General features: G+C 60.5%; 3 protein-coding genes across 3 annotated transcripts; 1 reads left to right on the top strand and 2 right to left on the bottom strand.

The window, feature by feature from the left end:
* Positions 1-5268: 5268 nt before the first annotated feature.
* SDF2L1 (stromal cell derived factor 2 like 1) lies at positions 5269-7817 on the bottom strand. Its single transcript, XM_041003790.1, has 3 exons — positions 7579-7817; positions 6414-6610; positions 5269-5864 (listed from the first exon to the last, which is right to left on the bottom strand). The coding sequence occupies exons 1-3, from the start codon at positions 7790-7792 to the stop codon at positions 5583-5585; spliced, it is 693 nt and encodes a 230-aa protein (XP_040859724.1). The 5' UTR covers positions 7793-7817; the 3' UTR covers positions 5269-5582.
* A 1645-nt stretch (positions 7818-9462) lies between these two features.
* On the bottom strand, positions 9463-13547 carry CCDC116 (coiled-coil domain containing 116). The gene is made up of 4 exons (XM_041003577.1): positions 13476-13547; positions 12043-12615; positions 11331-11951; positions 9463-10227 (listed from the first exon to the last, which is right to left on the bottom strand). Exons 1-4 carry the CDS (start codon positions 13545-13547, stop codon positions 9463-9465), a joined length of 2031 nt encoding a protein of 676 aa, XP_040859511.1.
* Positions 13548-15320: 1773 nt separating this feature from the next.
* YDJC (YdjC chitooligosaccharide deacetylase homolog) lies at positions 15321-17501 on the top strand. Its single transcript, XM_041003576.1, has 4 exons — positions 15321-15658; positions 15782-16041; positions 16564-16741; positions 16927-17501. The coding sequence occupies exons 1-4, from the start codon at positions 15321-15323 to the stop codon at positions 17294-17296; spliced, it is 1146 nt and encodes a 381-aa protein (XP_040859510.1). The 3' UTR covers positions 17297-17501.
* The last annotated feature ends 1871 nt before the right edge of the window (positions 17502-19372 follow it).

The raw sequence follows: 19372 nt of genomic DNA, 5'->3' as shown, positions 1-19372 counted from the left end.
TTCCATTCCTGCCCCTCCTGGAAGAACGTTCTTCAAGCCTTCATGAGGAAGGCCCAGGATCCAGATCCTGCCCACCCCTCACCCCACAACGTGGCCAGGGTGTTGCTGGGTCCCTCCCCATGCAAAGCAGCAAAGTTCCTTTGTTCCTGCACTAGGCCCTGACCAGCCTCTCCTTCCAAGCGGGGGCTGGGGGTGTGGGGGGGGTGAGGGCCCCGTGCTCAAATCAGTTGAGATGGGCAGCTTGGAGTTGGATCCAGAGACCCCCCATGCCAACGGGGGTAGTCCAGCCCCAGAACTTACCGCCGGGGGGAGGGGAGGTCAGCACGGCTTCGTCCGCTGGCCAGCTGGGCGGTGGGGGGGAGATAATGCAGCACTCTCTAGCCCCGGGGGCGTCCGGCCTGACCAATGCCCTTTCAGCATTGCACTGCTTCCCAGTGACCCACAGAAGTGCAACAGGGAAAGAGTGTCGGGCAGGCCGGTGGGCCAGTGGCGGGCTGAGATCTGAAACCTGGAATGCAGGCCCACAGGGGCGGGGCCTCGGCCTGGGGCTGGGGGAAGGGTGCCCTCTGACCTCCAGAGGCCCAGTTTCCATGGTGAAGCCAGTGAGCCGGCAGACCCAAGGGGCGGCCCCCTCCCCCAAGCAGGACCTGGAGGGCGAATGAGGCGGGAGGGGTGGGGGGGGATACCACCCCAAGGCTGGTCCCAGATGCTTTGACAATATCATTGCACTGCTTCTCAAAGCAAAGTAGTGCAACCCCGTCAGAGCATCTGCAGCCAGCAGCGGGGGGACAAGGGTCCCCAAAATACGCACAGGGCACTGGGTGGGGTCACAGCCCCCCCGCAGTCCCTAGGTCTTAGATGGGCATCCGGGACGAGGGGCGAGCTCCCAGCCAGGCTGCCTTCCTCCTGCCTGCTGCACCCAGACCCTCCCCCAACCTCCCACTCCGCAGGCCTCCCCCCCCCGCCCCCAAGGCCCAGGATGGCGACCGTGGGGGAGGGGCAAGGTGGGGGAGGGCTGCACGCGCTGGGGGAGTTGGAGCGCTTGGAGAGGGAGGCCAGCACACAAAGGGGAGGGGGCCGCGCTCCGCCATGGCCCGAAGCCCCCTAGAGCCCCAGCCTGCCCTCTGCGACTGAGGGTGGTCCAGAGGCTCCGGGACCCCAGCCCGGGCCCCGGGCCCCCACCACCATGGATTCCATAGTTTCTCCACCGAGTGACCCAGAATGAAGGGGCGCGGTGGCGAGGGGGCTTCCCGCCTTGTGGATGGACCCTTACTGAGTTGTGTGGAGCCATGAGGGAAGCCAGGAGTTCCCGCCAGCGACTCCTCGGAACTTGCTCGGCCCTAGCCCCGTGCCCTTCCCCCGCCACCCTCCAACCCCAACCCTTGCTCCAGCTACTCACGCCGACCGTCCTTCCAGCCAAGGCGAGGGCAGAGCGCGCAAGGGGAGCGGGCGCGGGGCAGGGTGGGGGTCCCTGGCCGTCGCGCGCCCCCCGCACCTCGTGGTGCCCTCCCGGCCGGCAGGCTCCATCTTTGCGCGGCTGACAGTCGGAGGGGCCGGGGTCCGCGGCTGCTTTGCCCAGCGCCGCTCTTATTGGCAGGCGCCAGCGCGGCTGCGGCGGGAGGGGGCTTCGCCTCCCGCACCCCTATTGGCTGAACCCCGAGCAATTTCAAAACAGCCTCCGGGATGCGATTGGCCGATGCGCTCGGGCTCCGTGCATTTTTTTTTTTTTAACAATGAAGTTCTCCACGCATGCATTTTTTTTTCTTTCTCCCTCCCACCCCCCCCATTCATAAATTATCAAAGAAAACTTTGCCCGCCTTTTCTCGGCTCCATGTGCTGGAAGAACCCGGCGGGGACGCTGGCGCGGGCGCGTGGGGGAGGGGTGGGGTGGTCGCTGCTGACCCTTGCAGGAATGCTACCCCCACCGCGCCGTGCAACCATGCGTCTTGGTGGGCCGACATGGCTTCTGCCCTGAGTATCCCAGATGGGGCTCGGCGGAGGCGCGGGCGGGAGGACGCGGTGGGAAGGGTGGGCCTAGCGAAATAGCGAGGGGGGTGCGATGGAGAGGTAGCCCCCAACCCCACTGTATCGCCCGACAATGAATCCCCTGCACGATTTGGGATCTGCTGAGCCGAGGACTGTTGCAGTCCCGGGTGCGGCGGGGGAGGGGCGGAAACAGTTGGGGCCCCATCCACCCCTCACCGTCTCCTTGTAGTTCCCAGTCTTAGGCTCCGACCATTAGGAACTCAGTTTGCTTTCTCTGCAAACTTAAGAGGCTGTTTCCATCCAGGGCTGTCTGCCAGGAACGGATGAGAAACTGCTGTAGGCTGTTGGGGTCTGGTTTATATTATTCATTTATTTGAGAGAGAAGCACTGAATGGCTGCAGCGTGTAAGGCCAGCAGCCACGAGTTTCTTCCTGATCCACACGGATGGCAGGGGCCCGGGCATCTTGGCCCATCCTCTGCTGCTTTTCCCAGACACATGGTGGCAGGGAGCTGGATGACAAGTGGGACAGCCAGGATGCGAACCAGCACATAGGGGATGCCAGTATTGCAAGCGGTGGGCTTCCCTTCCTGCCCCACGCTGGGCTGCCATGGTGCCACCCTGCTGGGGTCTTTATCAAGCCTCCTTTCCCCTTCACTGCTGATACCTGTTGGTGCGTGCGTTAGGGAGCACCAGCTCAGGGTAAACGCAGGGTCTTGGCACTCACCTTTGCAGGAAGGGTGCTCCTCACTGGGGTGCAGTCTGGGGTCTGAGGTTCTGCTCTGCGTTACCCGTGAAGGTCACTTCCCAGGGACCACCCAACAGTGCTTTCCCCGCTGTTTCCCGGCTCCTCTGGGCCCAGGGTGGGTATGGGGGGTCAGTGCACTCAGCCAGGGAACCCCCAATGTGACTGAGCTCTGGGCAGCCTTGGGAGTTCCTTGCTTAGGCGTCCCTCACCTATTGCCTTCTCTCTCCCAGGGCTTGCTCCTCTGTCCCAGCTTTTCCTGGGACCCCTTCCAAGTGGCTGTTTCCATCCCAGCCCTCAGCACAGGTGAGTGACTGCAGGGGAAGATAAATTTTGTTTTTGTGTATATTTATATTTTATTTATTTTTAAAAAAATATTTATTTGTGGGTCCGGGGCAGTGGCCTACTGGCTATAAAGTCCTCACCTTGCACACACCGGGATTCCGGTGTGTATCGGCTCCGGTTTGTATCCCCACAGCCCCAATTCCCATCTAGCTCTCTACTTGCAGCTTCAGAAAGCAGTGGAAAATGGCCTGAGACCTTGGGACCCTGCACCAGCGTGGGAGACCCAGACGAGGCTCTTGGCTCCTGGTTTCAAATTGGCTCGGCTTCAGACATTGCGGTCACTTGGGGAGTGAACCATCAGACAGAAGATCTTCCTCTCTGTCTCTCCTCCTCTCTGTGTATCTGAATTTCCAATGAAAAAAAAATCAGTAAATCTTAAAAAATAAAAAAAATTAAATAGGAAAGTTAGATTCAAAGAGAGAAGGAGAAACAGATTTTGCATCCAATGCTTCACTCCCCAAGTGGCCACAATGACCAAAGCCGAGTTGATCCACAGCCAGAAGCCAGGAGCCAGGAGCGTCTTCCAGATCTCCCATGCAGGTGCAGGGTCCCAAGGCTTTGGGCCGACCTTGACTGCTTTCCCAGGACACAAGCAGGGAGCTGGATGGGAAGTGGAGCAACCAAGACACAACCAGCTCCCAAATGGAATCCTGGCACATGCAGGACAAGGAATTTAGCCATTAGGCTACCGCGCCAGGCCCTACTTATTTATATTTTTAAGATTTATTCATTTTTATTGGAAAGTAAGATATGCAAAGAGAAACAGAGAGGAAGATCTTCTGTCTGATGGTTCACTCCCTAATTGGCTACAATGGTTGGAGCTGAGCCAATCCGAAGCCAGGAGTATCTTCCAGGTCTCCCACGTGGGTGCAGGGTCCCAAGGCTTTGGGCCGTCCTCAATTGCTTTCCCAGGCCACAAGCAGGGAGCTGGATGGGAAGGTGGCCACCAGGATTAGAACTGGCACTCAAATGGGATCCCAGTGTATTCAAGGCGAGGACTTTAGCTGCTAGGCTTTCACGCTGGGCCCTTATATTTTAAAGGCAGACTTCCACAGAGAGGAGAGACAGAAAGATCTTCCATCCACTGATTCACTCCTCAAGTGGCCGCAATGGCCGGAACTGAACCAATCTAAAGCCAGGAGCCAGGAGTTCCTTCCACATCTCCCATGTGAGTGCAGGGTCCCAAACATTTGGCCTGTCCTCTACTGCTTTCCCAGATTGCAAGTGGAGCAGCTGGTACTTGAACTGGTGCCCTAGGCAATGCTGGTGACTTTGGCAGAGGCTCAGCCTGCTCTGCCCCAGGAGATCCGGCAGCAGCCTACCAGTTCAAGCCCCAGCTGCTCTACCAGCATCCCTGCTCCCTGCTAACATGCCTGGGAAGACAGTGGGAACGGGTCCAAGTGCTTGGGCCCCTGCCATCCCCATAGGAGTTCTGAGCTCCTGACGTTGGCCTGGACCAAGCCCTGACCACTGCAGCTGCTTGAGGGGTGAGGGGAAATGAACCAGCGGACGGGAGGCGATAATGTCCTCTCTCCCTGCTACTGTGCCTTTCAGATGCATAAACAAATCAGAAAGGTTGGAGTGAAGGACAGAAGGGGTCTCGGGGAGGGAGGAGGAAGAGGCAGACTCAAAAATCCTACACATGGGGACCAGCACAGTAGCCTAGTGACCAAAGTCCTTGCCTTGCATGCACCCGTATCCCACATGGGCGCTGGTTCCCATCCGGCTCCCTGCTTGTGGCCTGGGAAAGCAGTCAAGGACGGTCCAAAGCCTTGGGACCCTGCATCCGTGTGAGAGACCTGGAAGACTCTCCTGGCTTCAGATTGGCTCAGCTCCGGCTGTTGTGGCCACCTGGGGAGTTAACCAGTGGATGGAAGATCTTCCTGTCTCTCCTTCTCCCTGTAAATCTGACTTTCCAATTTAGAAAAAAAAAAAAAACACTTACTCATGCCCACTCCTGCCCTGTACTCACAGTTCTTTTTCAGGCTTGGGCAGCCTCTCCCTGGCGAGGTCCAACTGTCTGTCCCTCAAACAGGAGCATGTAATACCCGTCCTGACCTCTAGAGGCCACCATGCTCTAGCGGTGGGATGTCCTGCCTGGGAAGCAAGGGGAGATGGGGGTGCCCGCCAGGGACCCTTGTGATAAGCATGCCTTGAGGTTCTGTCAACTTTGGAACCTGGGAAGGTCACGGTGGGAGCCTGAGATGCTACACATGCTAGGGGAGGGATGACAGCACCACCTGTTTGAAGGGCAAGGGCACTCCACGGTGCTGACTCCCGGCAGGACAGACGTCCTCGCCCTGCCCTTGGCCAAGGCCAGGCATCCAGGCTGCCAGAATGAGGTCCAGGGCTGGTGAGTTTGGACCCATCCCTCTCCCCCCACCCCTTCACACACAATCGCAGATGGACATTCTTTAATCACAAAGGCACTTAAGGATCCCCCACAAACCCACCCTGGCACCCTCCGTCTGTCCAGCCAGCCAGCCATCCCTCCCCACCCACCCCTGCTCAGAGTTCGTCGTGACCACCAGAGGGCTCGGGTCCAGGCTTGATGAAGATGCCTTCCATGGCCTTCCAGGTGTTGTGCGTGTTAGCGCTGCTCATGCCATGCACCTCGAGTTGCCCGCGAATGGGGTTCCCGTACTGCTCGCCGGTGACCGACAGGAACACGGAGGTGCCCACGTGCTGGAAGCGCACGGCGGAGCCCCGCTCCCAGTGCTCCCCGGAGCAGCGCACGGTCCACAGGTCTAGCTCGTCGCCCTCACCGGCCTCCCCAAAGGCGCTCACCTCCTGTGGGGTGGTGCAGGGTGTCAGTGGGCACCGCAGGGGGACACCCCCACATCCTGGGGTAGGTAATGGAAGAGTAGGGGAACTGTGCCCTGAGGGCCATCTGCCTGGAAGTGGGCAGGCTAGCCCTACTGGGGAACCCTGCGTCTGCTCCTCTCCCCTTCTCCCTCTCCGAGTGAGCCTCAACTTCCACCACTGCAAATCGTGGGGGGCTGTGCGAGGTGGGGAGCAGGGAGACGCCTTGGACCCCCTGTCCTCCACTGATGCCTTCTCTACCCACCTGTAGACTGACTGAGGCTGAATCCCACACCGACTCTTCCTATCCCTCTCAGGTTTGGCACCTCCCACCCCGAACCCCCAGTCCTGGAGGACTCCCCAGCAATAGAGCCCCTGGCAGTCCCGTGAGCCCCATCCGCATCTGTGAATTTCAAATTTAGAAGAACTGGAAACTACCCCGTAGGGGGAGGCAGGAGCTCCCTCTCGACTCAGTGGCTAAGGCCTGGGGGTGGAGGTGGGAAAGGGGGTCCAGGGACCCCAGGAGGGGTGTTTTACCTGGTTGTTGGACAGCGGTGACGGGAAGTGGTGTGTGTGCAGGTTCTTGCCCGTGAGCACATGCGTGAGCCTCACCGCCTGCCCGCAGCGTACTGGGGCCCCACGTGGGCAGCCGCCGTCTACGCTGCCACGGATCCGCCAGTAACTGTTGGCGTCGTCCGATGCCTCCACGCCGGTCACCGACTGCTGGCCGCTGCCTGCAGAGAGACACCCCCAGACACACACACACCCCAGTCCTGGTGTCAGGCTCCGGGCTCCAGCATCGTGCACCCCCACACCACCCTCCGCCTTCTGGGACACACACACACACTCACACACACACACACACACACACCCCAGTCCTGGTGTCAGGCTCTGGGCTGCAGCATCGTGCACCCCACACCACCCTCCGCCTTCTGGGACACAAACACACACACACCCCAGTCCTGGTGTCAGGCTCCCAGCTCTAGCATTGTGCACCCCCACACCACCCTCTGCCTTCTGGGACACACACACACTCACACACACACACACCAGTCCTGGTGTCAGGCTCTGGCTCCCGCGTCATGCACCCTGACACCACCCCCCGCCTTCTGGGGGACACACACACACATACCCCAGTCCTGGTGTCAGGGTACTGCTCCTGCGTCATGCACCCCCACACCACCCTCCGCCTTCTGGGACACACACACACACACACACCCTGGGGAGGACACACACACACACCAGTCCTGGTGTCAGCGTCCGGGTTCCCATGTCATGCACCCCCACACCACCCTCCACCTTCTGGGGGACACACCACCCCCCAATCTGGTGTCAGGCTCCGGCTCCAGCATCGTGCACCCCAATACAACCCTCCATCTTCTGGGGAGGACACACACACACACACACCCCAGTTCTGGTGTCAGGCATTGCTCCTGCGTCATGCACCCCCACACCATCCTCCATCTTCTGGGGGACACACACACTCACACACATCCTAGTCCTGGTGTCCGGCTCCGGCTCCCTCGTCATGCACCCTGACACCACCCTCCACCTTCTGGGGGACACACACACTCACACACACCCCAGTCCTGGTGTCAGGCTCCGGCTCCCGCGTCATGCACCCCCACACCACCCCCTGCCTTCTGGGGGACACACACCCCGCGTCGTCCCACAGCCAGCCCTCCCGGGTCCCGCCGCGCACCGGATCCGTATTTGATGTCGTGCGAGTGCAGGCGCACTCTGTGGTGCGTGTTGAACAGCTTCAGCACCGACCCGCAAGTCACGAAGCCCGCGCCCGTCTTGGCGGCGCCCCGGCCCGGCAGCCCCAGCAGCACCAGCAGCCCGAGCAGCGGCCCCAGCGGCAGCCCCAGCAGCCTCGGCCCCAACAGCCCGGCGCGGCCGCCCGCGCTCCACATCGCGCCGGCTCGCAGAAGCCGCCGCTAGGCTCCCACGGCCGCTTCCGTCTTCGCCCGCGGCCCAATCGGCCTCTGACAGCGCCCGCCCGCCACAGCCAATCGCCGGGCTGCGCGGCTCTCTTTCGGCGACGCCATTGGGTCGTGCCTGCAAGGGGACACGCCCAGAGCTGGCGGGAGGGGGCGGGCTGGAAACACGAGGAGGATTCGGATTGGGCCACGCTTCTGAGCGTTCCCCAATGAGCGGCCGAGGAGGCGGCGCGCACCTGCGAGTGAGGGCGCCCCGCGCTGCCCCTTGCCCGGCCTCGCGCGTCTACCTCAGCCATGGCTCGATCCTGGGCTCCCCCGGGCCTTCAAGCGCGGGTCACAGGGGAACGGATGCCCGCCAATCCCGCTGGCCCTTCAGGCCCCGGGGATGACTGACCCTGTTTGTTCGGGGGTCTTTCTGTCACGTGCCCCCTCATGCACTGTGACCTTGGGCTCCTGGTCCCCAAGCGTCAGCACGGGACAGTAGGGGGCTAAAATGCCAGAGCTTAATTACAGAGAGACAGAGAGGAAGATCTTTCATCAGATGATTCACTCCCCAAGAGGCTGCAACAGCTGGAGCTGAGCCGATCCAAAACCAGGAGCCAGGAGCCTCTTCTGAGTCTCCCACGCGGGTGCAGTGTTCCAAGGCTTTGGGCCGTCCTCAACTGCTTTCCCAGGCCACAAGCAGGGAGCTGGATGGGAAGCAGGGCCGCCAGGACTAGAACCAGTGCCCAACTGGGATCCTGGCATGTTCAAGGCAAGGACTTTAGCTGCTAGGCCACCGCGCTGGGCACAAGAAAAAATAAATATCAAAAAATAAAGTGTTCAGTCTTGTTTTGGAGTTAAGTATGAGCTAAGGCACCCTGAGATTTGCAACACCCAGGAAGTCTAGATGGCTTAAAGACCTGCTGGGGGAAACGGGGATGCCTGCCAATGTGTGAACACGTGGACATTTGACAAGGCCAAAGCAGACACGCCTGCCTCCTCCCGCAGCCACCCCTCCGAGGGGACTTTCCACGGTTCATCTCTTGACCTCAGCACTTATGTCTTAGCCTTTGGGGTCTCAATGGCTCCCTCCCTCTTATTTTTTTTTTAAATCATAGTGTCTCACCTACAGGGAATCTTTTATTTCCTTAAATTAAAAAAAAAATGTTTTAGGGTCCAACACAACACAACTGGCTAATCCTCCACCTTGCAGGTACCAGGATCCCTTATGGGAGTCAGTTCATGTCCTAGCTGCTCCACTTCCCATCCAGCACCCTGCTGATCCACCTGGGAAGGCAGTAAAACATTGGGGGGGGGGGTGGTTCCCAAGCCCCTGGACCCCGGCACTCACCTCGGAGATCCAGAGAAAGCTGCCGGATTCAGCTTGACCATGCAAACCACTTGGGCAGTGAGCCAGCAAATGGACAATCCCTCCCTGTCACTCTGTCTTTCGAATAAATAACGCTTGAAACGACACAGACAGAACTAAGTTCATAGAGCACATTTTATTTTGATTTCTCTCGTTGGATCCGCCTGCGAATCTGAGCATAGCTGACCAGGGCAGGCTTGGCAGGGCGAGGGCCAGCTGGGTGGCCATCACTCCTACAGGGTTGAAGCAGGAGGAGGGGAGAGGGAAGGGAGGTCTTTAACATGCAGAGGCCTCATGGGGGACCCATGTGGTTCAGGTTCACATAGTGGCTAATAATACCAACTTCGTCGGGGTTCAGGGCCCCGGCCCCCTCCTCCTCGTCCTTCTGGCCACCTTCATTGTCATAAGCACCCTGGTCACCTTCACTGCCCTCGCTGTTCTCCACTTGGAACCTCTCCTTGGATTTGAGGGGGCTGACGCCCACAGCGGAAGACATGGAGAACTTGGGTTCCGACAGGCTGGTCGCAGTTTGCCGGTCGGGGGACGTGGACTCCTGCGGACTCAGCAGTTCAGTGTCCGAGGAGAAGACCGGCTCGGTGGCCCGTTCGCGGCTGAGGGTGCCGCTCAGCTCGGCCGGCCTGGTTGTGGAACTGGCACTGGCGCTGGCGGCAGCGGCGGGCGCCCCGTGGTGTTGCAAGCTCCCGGGCTGCATGGCATGCCGCAACGCCGGCTTCCTGGGCTTGACACCCTCCAGCCTGTGCACCAGGCTGCTCCAGTCGGTCTGAGAAGACAGCAGGAGGCGAGAGCCCTTGACCTTCTTGAAACCCAACAGCAGGTCCACCAGGGCCTCCGTGACCGGAAAGGAGAGGAAACCCAGTTTCTTGCCCAGGTTGCTCTCGAACTTGTACTTGCAGATGAGCAGGGAGACGGCGCGCTCCGCCAGGAAGCCTGCGATCTCTTCATACCAGGGGTCAGCCAGCTGCGTCGGACTGGTCAGGCTGGATTTGGGGGAGATGGAGGGCAGCGGCTTCTTGGTGGAGAACTTACTGTTGGAGCTCTGTGGTGACATGGCAGCCGAGGAAAAAGGGGACAAAGCAGACAGGTCATCATTGACACCCCCCCATCCTGCACCGTACCCCAACCTCACCCGGTCTCCTGCCTGCCACGGCACCCTCAAATGGTGGATGCTGGGCTTGCCTTGGCCAGGATCAATGATGCTGTCACACTCAACAAGCTACCCCATGACTGTGAAATCATGTCACTGCCACATAGTGCTCAGACCTGGCTGACTCATACTCAGAGGGAACAAGTGGTGCTCCCGGGGGGGCATGGATGGCAGAGAGCAAGGGAGTGGGATGAGGAGGGACTGCGCTGGGCAACCCAACCACATGAGGCTGCTGCCTTCCCCCGTGTCCTGGCCACTTTCCCCTGCAGCACAGTAGAGCCAGTCCTGCCCACCTGTGTTAGGGGGAGACCAGATGCAGGGTAATGGTAATGGGCATGCTCTGGTCCAAGGCCACCATGAACGAGGGAGGAGAAGATACAGTCCCATGTGGCAGAGCTACCGAGATCCACTACAAATGTTTCCAGTAAAAAAAAAAAAAAAAAAAAAAACCCAGAATAAAAAATAATCTTTATTATTTTTGTGATAGCAGCCAGGTTGGATTTCCTGACCTCATTCCTTTGCCCAGGAGGAATACGCAGTGCCGGGTCACGGGTCTTGAACTTGAGGTACCTTGCTGGTGGCAGGGCGGACTAGGGGTGGTGGGGATGGGTACAGAGGCCCTGCCCATGCTGTCTGGGCCCCACGTTCTGCCGCTCTACTCTCACAGAATACAATCCCGGGCACAGCGCCATGGAAGACTGGGAGAGACTCCTGCCTTCCGAGGTGTCCGAGGAGGGCACAGCGATCAAGTAGGAGGAGGAGGATGAGGGGCAGGAAGATAGGAGCGGGGGCGTGACAGGACCCCTGAGGCATGCTAGGCCGGAGGCCACCTCTACCACCACACCAGGGGCAGGGAGTGTAAGGTGCAGGCCCCGCCGGGGTTGGGCCCTGTACTGGGGGTGCAGAGATGCTGTGGGGGGTGGTCTTGGCAACTCCGGGATGGGGGTGAGCCCCTCCTGTTGGGGGTGTGGAGAGGGCTCTTCCACGGGCTTCACCTTGAGCTTGAACCTGGTGGCCACCGGGGCACCAGGCGTGGACGGGGAGCCCTGTCTGCTCTTGTTTCGCTTCTGCTCCACCTTGGGGCCGGAGGTGATGGTGGGAGGCGAGGGATAGCAGTAGTAGTAGTAGTCTTTGTCGGAAGGTGAGGCCGGCTGGGAGTCTCCAGGTGGTGGTGGTGGCGTCGGGCCTAGGGCCAGACCCGAACAGGGTTCAGCAGCTTTGGCGGCGAAGAGAGGGCAGCCGTCGCGGCGGCGGGCGCCGCTGAGCTTGTCTACAGCTTGGCTGACAACGTTCTGCAGGGCAGCGAGCAGATGGTGCTGGGCCAGGAAATCCAAGGCACAGTGTGGCTGGCGCAGAGAGCAGTAGCCAGGCAGCTCAGCTGCCCCTGCCGCTGCTGCTGCTGCAGGTGGCTGGCTCAGTAGCGACTTGATCTTCTTATGCAATTCACGTTGCAGGAGGGTCAGCTCCTCCTCGCCCAGGGTTTGCTCCGACGCTTCCGGGGTCCCAGTGCTGGAGCCCAGCAGGCCGGAGAACCAGGACAGCGGCTGCTCCGGTGGCCACTGGTGGTTGGTCTGGCTGTCCAGAGAGTCCTTCGGGGAGGAATGACTCAAGCATCTCTGTAGACAGGGGGAGGAGGGGTGCTGACAGGTGCCCAACATCCTGCATCCCATCCCTCCAAACCTTGCCCACCCCGCTCCCAGACCTCACCCCTTTCTTCTCCAGACGCAGCAGCCGCCTGAGGTTCTTCTCCAGCAGTAGCTGGTCTTTCACGGGGGGCAGCAAGCCTCTGGTCCCAAGCTCGCTGTCCTGGCTATGCGGCCCTAACCAGCCCCCTGCTGCTGCCGCGGCCGCTGCTGCGGCAGAATCAGAGAGAGAGCTGGAGCGGGATGGGTAGTTGTTGGGGCGTCCCACACAGAGGCTTGGCTGAACACGGTGCCGGCGGACTGTGCTCAGGGAAGGCCGGGCCCTAGCCCGCCGCCCACCGCCACCACTGCCGTTGCTGGGCACCGGGTCCTGCACCTCCACCAGCGGTGTGCCGGCCCCGGTCTTCATGCCGGCTACCCGCTCAGTGGCTTCCTCCACCACCGTCTGCAGGCTCTCCAGCACCTGGCCCTCCGTCAGAAAATCCAGGAAGCTGCCGAAGGGTTGAGGACCCTTGGGGTTCCTGTGAGCAGCTGCCCGCTGCCCCGAGCAGCCTGGCGTCCACCGCGGGGCCGACCTGCAGCCTACCCGGGACACGGGTTCCATCCGCGGCAGCATCGGCTTCCTGCAGGCTGGCATCTGGGCAGACAGGCAGAGCACTGGTGAGCAGGGAAGCCCAATAGCGCTCAGAGGTCCCTGGGGTGGCTCCCATTAAGACCTCAATGCCCTACCCCAGCCTTATGGCATCACCAGTTAAGATGTTATTTGCAATACTGGGCTCCCATACGAGCACCAGTTCACATCCCAGCTGTTCCACTTCCTATCCAGCTCGCTGCTTGTGTTCTGGGACAGCAGTAGAGGATGGTCCAAAGCCTTGGGACCCTGTACCCATATGGGAGAAATTCCTGGCTCTTGATCAGCTCAGCTCTCCCCATAGCGGCCACTTGGGGGCGCGAACCAGTGGATGGAAGCTCTCCCCCAATCCAGCAATTTTCCCTTTCAAATTATAATAACAGAACTAAAAGGGGAGCAAGCACTGGAAGGAGCTGCAAATTAGAGGCAGGCAAAGCCTACCTCTTGTCACCTATAGGCTGCATGACAGCAGTCACAATGGCTCTTCAAGGTCCCATCTCCTCACCCAAAGTGGTTCATTTTAGAGTGCTCTTGAAGGCAAGGTGCTTGGCAGGGGCGCCCCTGGCCCCTCTCCACCTCCCCGGGGAGCCCAGAGCTCCCTAGGTCTCATAGCTGCTTCTGCACCTGCAAACCTGGGCCAGCACATCGCCCTCATGGACCATTGATGGCCAGAGGCTCTGCTAGGACAGAGGGGAGGGTTATGGGAGGAAAGGCCTAGGAACTAGGCAGGCTGGACGTGGAGGTTAAATTGCAAACCAACCCCAGGAGAGGACAGCTGTGGCCCGTGGGCAACACACTGGGACACCCGCAGCCCTGCCTGGACCCCAGCTCCAGAATCAGGGAATGTCCTGACTGGGCTCCCTTACCCGAGCCACGTAGGGGTTGTGGGCCGCCTCATCATCGGCCAGGTATCCCGAGTGGTAGCGGAAACTGGCCATGGTGCGCTGCTGCCCGCCTGCTTCCTCGTGCATTGCACAGCGCAGTTGCCGGAATCCCCTCTGCAGCAGGATAGGGGTGAGGGGGGGTGAGCGTCCGTCCAGGCATCCACGGATAGTCTGGTCTTGCGGTCATCTGGTCTCCGACCATCTCTCTAGGTCCCTGGGTGCGTCTGGCCCCTGTCTCCTTCCAGAACCCAGAGCCCTGGTACCTGTCCCGGCTTGGAGGTGGGTGCACGCCCACCTGAGACCCGGCCCGCCGTGCGCGGCCTCGCGCCGAGTGTCCAGCTGGACCACAGCTCCGCGCTTCAGTGGCCAGAGCTGGTCCGTTTGCTTTGCGCGTCCCGATTGGCTCCCAGCTGGGGTGGTCGCCGGTTACTAGCCCCGACACAATGGACAGGGTGGGCGTGGCCGGCGTGGGTTCCTCCCCAGCTGGGCGGGGTTCGGAACCCTGCCGCCTCCGTCCCCAATCCCCTGGTGCCAAGTGGGGTTAGCTGGGGAGACGCGGCTCATCCTGGCTCATCTGTCCCGACCTCCAACTTTTGGGGACACCAAATCTATACCCTCCCCCTCCATCACTAGGCAACTTGCCATCTCCTTGGGGAGACTTCCCTGGAGAGTCCATCACTAGGTGCCCAGGCTGCCAGAGCTCGCATTCTTTGCCCAGCAGATGCACAGGGCCTGAGGCTGTCACTCCTAAAACCCAGTGCGTGGCACCCAGAAGGTGCTCCAGCATACCTGTCTTTCCAGTGGAAAATGAGGGTGGCTTAAGATCACGCTCATGAAACCCAACAGGTAAAGTTTAAAAAGAGAAGTGGCTAATCCCATAGGAAAAGTTCATGGAATTAGCAGAATGACATAAGGGGGAGGGTGCTATGGCACAGCAGGCAGGTTAAGCGGCAGCCACAGCCAAGCACTGGTTGGAGTCTTGGCAGCTCCACCTCTGATCCGGTTCCCTGCCTGGGAAAAGCAGCAGCAGACACACTCCCTCCCTCCACCCCAAGTCCTTGGGGTCCCAATATGGGAGACCCAGATGCAGTTCTTCTCGGCTTCCTGGTTTCTGCCAGGACTGCTACTGGCTGTGACAACCATTTGGGCAGTGAGTCAGCAGGTGGGAGATCCCATGCGTCTCTGTGGCCCTTTTGTCACTTTGCCTCTCAAAGAAATACATCTTTAAAAAGAAAAATGGCGAGACGACACTCATGGGATCGTTTATTCATCTTCTCTAAAGAAGATAAGAAAAAAATTGGGCCCAGCGCCGTGGCTTAGTAGCTAAAGTCCTTGCCTTGCATGCGCCAGGATTCCATATGGACGCTGGTTCTAATCCCAGCGACCCCACCTCCCATCCAACTCCCTGCTTGTGACCTGGGAAAGCAGTCGAGGATGGCCCAAAACTTTGGGACCCTGCACCCGCGTGGGAGACCCAGAAGAGGCTCCAGGCTGTGAATAGGCTCAGCTCCGGCCACCTGGGGAGTGGATCATCGGGCGGAAGATCTTCCTCTCTGTCTCTCCTCCTCTCTGTATATCTGACTTCCCAATAAAAGTAAAATGAATCTTTTTTTAAAAAGGAAGAAAAATTTGAGTTGGAGAGATTACCAGAGAAATTCATAGTTGACCTCAGGGTTAATGGAGACATTTTTCCCCATCAGGTGTGTGAGATTTTGTGCGTATGAATCTATATGCGTGTGTTATTAAGTATGGAGTTCTCTAGGGTTCATTATTCAGACTCATTTGACAGCGGATGGAGACGTTGCAGTGCCGCTCCGCGTCCGCTAGATGGCGATAACAAAGGCCGGGAGCAGCGGGGCCGGGTGCGTGCTGGGGGCGGGGCCTCGGCGTCACCGGGACGGGGCGGGGCCGGGCGCGTGCTGGGGGCGGGGCTTGGCGCGCTGCCCCGCCCCCTGGCCCTGGACAGCCCGGCTGCGCGCGCGCCGGGAGGAGATGGCCGCGGTGTCCCGGCCGCGCGTGCGGCTGGTGGTCACCGCCGACGACTTTGGCTACTGCCCGCGGCGCGACCAAGGCATCGTGGAGGCCTTCCTGGCCGGCACCGTGACCAGCGTGTCCCTGCTGGTCAACGGCACTGCGGCCGAAAGCGCGGCCCAGCTGGCTCGCAGGTGTCTGCCTGGAGGTGGTGTGTGTGGGGGGCCGGGCTCCCGCTCGCCTTGTCCTGGGGTCCCCCGGGGGAACCTCCGCCGCCCCTAGCCAAGCTTGTGACACCCCACGTTCCCCGCCCTCAGGCACGGCATCCCGACAGGCCTGCACGCCAACCTGTCCGAGGGCCGCCCCGTGGGTCCGGCCCGCCACGGCTCCTCGTCGCTGCTCGGCCGCGAAGGCTTCTTCTTGGGCAAGATGGGGTTCCGGGAGGCGGTGGCGGCCGGAGAGGTGGCTTTGCCGCAGGTGCGGGAGGAGCTGGAAGCCCAACTCAGCCGGTTCCGGGAGCTGCTGGGCCGAGCGCCCACGCATGTGGACGGCCACCAGCACGTGCACGTGCTCCCAGGTGCGCGGGGTGGGGGAGCGGTGGTGCGCTCCGGGCCGGGTGGGAGTCCTGGCTCCTCTCCGAGCCTTCCCTCCCGCGACCCTGCACGCGTGTTACTGGTGTGTGCCTGGTGCTCTCCGGGCCCGGGTGGGGGTCCTGGCTCCTCTCTGAGCCTCCCCCGCCACGGCATCGCAGGTGTGTGCCAGGTGTGTGCCAGATGTGTGCCAGATGTGTGCCAGATGTGTGCCTGGTGTGTGCCTGGTGCTCTCCGGGCCCGGGTGGGGGTCCCGGCTCCTCTCCGAGCCTCCCCCGCCACGGCATCGCAGGTGTGTGCCAGGTGTGTGCCAGATGTGTGCCAGATGTGTGCCTGGTGTGTGCCTGGTGCTCTCCGGGCCCGGGTGGGGGTCCCGGCTCCTCTCCGAGCCTCCCCCGCCACGGCATCGCAGGTGTGTGCCAAATGTGTGCCAGGTGTGTGCCTGGTGCTCTCCGGGCCCGGGTGGGGGTCCCAGCTCCTCTCTGAGCCTCTCCCTCACTCCCCCACAGGTGTGTGCCAGGTGTTCGCTGAGGCGCTGCAGGCTGCTGGCGTGCGTTTCACACGGTTGCCGCTGGAGCGTGGCGTGGGCAGCTGTGCGTGGCTAGAGGCCCCCGCGCGCGCCTTCGCCTGCATGGTGGAGCGCGATGCCCTCGCCGCTGTGGGCCCCTTCTCTCGTCACGGCCTCCGGTGAGTAACCTTGGTATCCCACCTCAACCCCAACACATTCCGTATCGGCTCTTGACCCCACTAACCCACCTGCCTATTGATGGTCACCTCTCGACTTGGGGCGCCGAGTCGGACCAGCTGCTTCCATTCCAGTTCCGCCTGGACCCCCACCCCATCACTGCCGCCGCTGTCCCCACCTCCCGCAGGTGGACTGACGCCTTCGTGGGCTTGAGCACCTGCGGCCGGCACATGTCCACGCACCACCTTCTGGGGGCGCTGGCGCGGGCCCTGGAAGGCGTCCCCGCGGGCCATGCCCTGACGGCTGAGCTGATGGCGCACCCCGGCTACCCCAGCGTGCCTCCATTCGGGGGCTGCGGAGAGGGCCCCGACGCCTTCTCTTGCTCTTGGGAGCGGCTGCATGAGCTACGGGTCCTCACGGCGCCCACGTTGTCGGCCCGGCTTGCCCAGGACGGGGTTCAGCTCTGTGCCCTGGACTCCCTGGACTCCAAGAGACGTGGGGATGGGGTGCCCTGTGAGGCCACCCTGGACCCCTTTCTGCAGCCCTCCCCACCTTGAACCCGACTGGAGAGAGCCAAACTCTGATGCCTGTTTAGTGCAGAGGGAGGACGGGACCGAGCTCCACGGCTGGACAGCGTCAGGACGCGGGTCCCTTGGAGTCAGGGGCTTGGGACTTTCGCTGCCAAGCTGTGTTTCCAGGCCCTGGCTGGCTCAGAGCGACACCCAGAGCAGGGGACATCTCCTCTGGGAGATGCTCAGCCTGTGATGGGGTGGGATTCAGGCGGGTGCAGAGAATTGGGGTGCAGGGAGGCCTGGAAAAAGCCCCTAATGGTTTAAAGGGCAGTGAGGGCAGTGGGCAGATGGGGCATGTTAATAAAACATTCTCTTTTCAAACTAGGGGAGCTCATTGGCTGTGTGTGCCCCTGCACACATGCCCCGCCCCACCTTCAGGGACACAAAGCCGGGGTGAATATCCCAGAGAAAAGATGCAGTGCAGTCAGTTCTGATTCCTGCTTAGCTTGTTCTGGATTTTTTCCCCCTGGTGGTGGGGGGTGGGGTGGTGCAGTAGGGAAGGGAGAGAGTGGAAAAAGACTGTGGTGGTGGAGCTGCTTTCAGGAAAGGTGAGTTTGTCATCTCCATGGTGAGGCAGAGTCCCCAGCTCCCAGTACGTGGTTCTGGGGGTGGGGTGAGTGAGTGGATGACACATCCTAGGGGGGCCTACCAGCTCTCTGGGTCCCGTGTCGGAGCTCCTGCAGCTGGGACAACCATCACAAGTGGAATTCTGGGACTCTGAGCAGGGCCTGGCAGCCCACGCGATGTCCTGGGCTCCCGCGGCTTGTATCAGCCCTCGTCCTTCCCAAGAGGTGGGTGTTGAGATGTGCTAATTGTGGAGATTTGCCCCCTGAGCCAGATCACCAAATGTCCAAGGGACCGCAAATCTCAGACATTCTGGGCAGACAGCGTTGTGCAGGAAGCAAACTTCCTGCTGAGACTGTGGCCACCTCACTGGCTGAACGTGCCTGGAGAGGTTTCTTTAGTGATTGTGGCTTGAACATACCTGAGCACAAACAAAAATTCTGTTGGATTTCTTTTCTAGTTAGATCTGTTTGTTTCCGGTAGTGGTTCCTGTAACTCATGTTTACTTATCTTGTTGCTTGAGACCTGGTGAGTTTTCCAAGTCCCTTGGGTAGAGCAGCTTGTATGCTATTGTGTAAGTTGGAACTTTTACCAGCCTGCTTGCTTTGCAAAAAACTGGTATAGTTGCCCCAGAAAAATTCAATAAAGTGTACACTGGTTCAACTTGCCTTTGCATCCCCCGTGTCCCAATTTCTTGGCACGAACATCACACCAGGGCCACTAGAGGGACCCCCAAGACGTAGGGGATGTCCCTGTGCCCAGAACGCCACGTGATCCGTCTCCTGCAGTTTCATGCCTCAGTGCTTGGTGCCCAGGGTCACCCTGCTTTTAAAGCCTGGAGGGTGGGGAGTGGCAACCAGGGTGCGGTACCTGCCAGCACCTTCATGAACGAGGGTGAAGGGAGCTCTGGCTCAGGCAGCATCTTCCTCTGCTCCTGGCCTTTGGCTGCAATCCATCCCTCTTCCTAGGCTCCATCTCCCATGCTGCCTGCCACCTCCCCGCTTCACAGAACCTCTGGCTTGCCCTCCCACCTGTGGGGACCCTGGGTTGCTCCCCTAGGCCAATGTGGTCTGGCCACCTGCTGCCAATACTGCTCCAGGAGGCAGCTATGGGCTGCAGGTGCCAAGGCTCAGGGGGAGGAAGAGATGGGTGGGCAGGGATCTGCAGTTGTTGGATTGAGGCCTGGGGGATAGCTGTTACCTAGGGTGGTATAGGAGTGAGTACGGAAGGGGGCTAAGACCAACCAGGGTTAAAAGAGCATTTAAGAGCGAAGAAGTCTCAAAAAAGAACTGTTTGTTGGGGACCCTTGTGGCCCATGGGGCGCTGCAGGGCATCTTCTTTTTAATGTGATCCTTGCTGGGGAGTAGGGTAGCTCCTGCAAGTGGCTATCCATCAGGGTGAGGCCTGTGCTGGGCCACAGCCTGCCCCGAGAGTGGTCTAGAATGCAGACCGGCTGGCGTGGCCCCAGGCACACTGCAGTCGGGAAGGAACCAGGAA

This window comes from Ochotona curzoniae, unplaced genomic scaffold (assembly GCF_017591425.1).
Source record: "Ochotona curzoniae isolate NIBS_2020 unplaced genomic scaffold, NIBS_Ocur_1.0 scaffold_274, whole genome shotgun sequence".
Taxonomy (NCBI): domain Eukaryota; kingdom Metazoa; phylum Chordata; class Mammalia; order Lagomorpha; family Ochotonidae; genus Ochotona; species Ochotona curzoniae.
Note: the sequence above shows the minus strand (reverse complement) of the source record. Positions and strands in the feature narration are given on the sequence as shown.

Bases quoted from the DNA above. Each gene is read 5' to 3' on its own strand.
- SDF2L1 (XM_041003790.1), bottom strand. From the start codon at position 7,792: ATGTGGAGCGCGGGCGGCCGCGCCGGGCTGTTGGGGCCGAGGCTGCTG. The intron at 6,611-7,578 runs GTGCGCGGCGGG...GTCTCTCTGCAG, and splicing joins CGACATCAAATACGGATCCG to GCAGCGGCCAGCAGTCGGTG. The intron at 5,865-6,413 runs GTAAAACACCCC...ACCACCCCACAG, and splicing joins CACCGCTGTCCAACAACCAG to GAGGTGAGCGCCTTTGGGGA.
- CCDC116 (XM_041003577.1), bottom strand. From the start codon at position 13,547: ATGGCCAGTTTCCGCTACCACTCGGGATACCTGGCCGATGATGAGGCG. The intron at 12,616-13,475 runs GTAAGGGAGCCC...CTGTCTGCCCAG, and splicing joins ACAACCCCTACGTGGCTCGG to ATGCCAGCCTGCAGGAAGCC. The intron at 10,228-11,330 runs GTGAAGCCCGTG...ATGTCACCACAG, and splicing joins CCACCAGGTTCAAGCTCAAG to AGCTCCAACAGTAAGTTCTC.
- YDJC (XM_041003576.1), top strand. From the start codon at position 15,321: ATGGCGATAACAAAGGCCGGGAGCAGCGGGGCCGGGTGCGTGCTGGGG. The intron at 16,042-16,563 runs GTGCGCGGGGTG...ACTCCCCCACAG, and splicing joins GCACGTGCACGTGCTCCCAG to GTGTGTGCCAGGTGTTCGCT. The intron at 16,742-16,926 runs GTGAGTAACCTT...CACCTCCCGCAG, and splicing joins TTCTCTCGTCACGGCCTCCG to GTGGACTGACGCCTTCGTGG.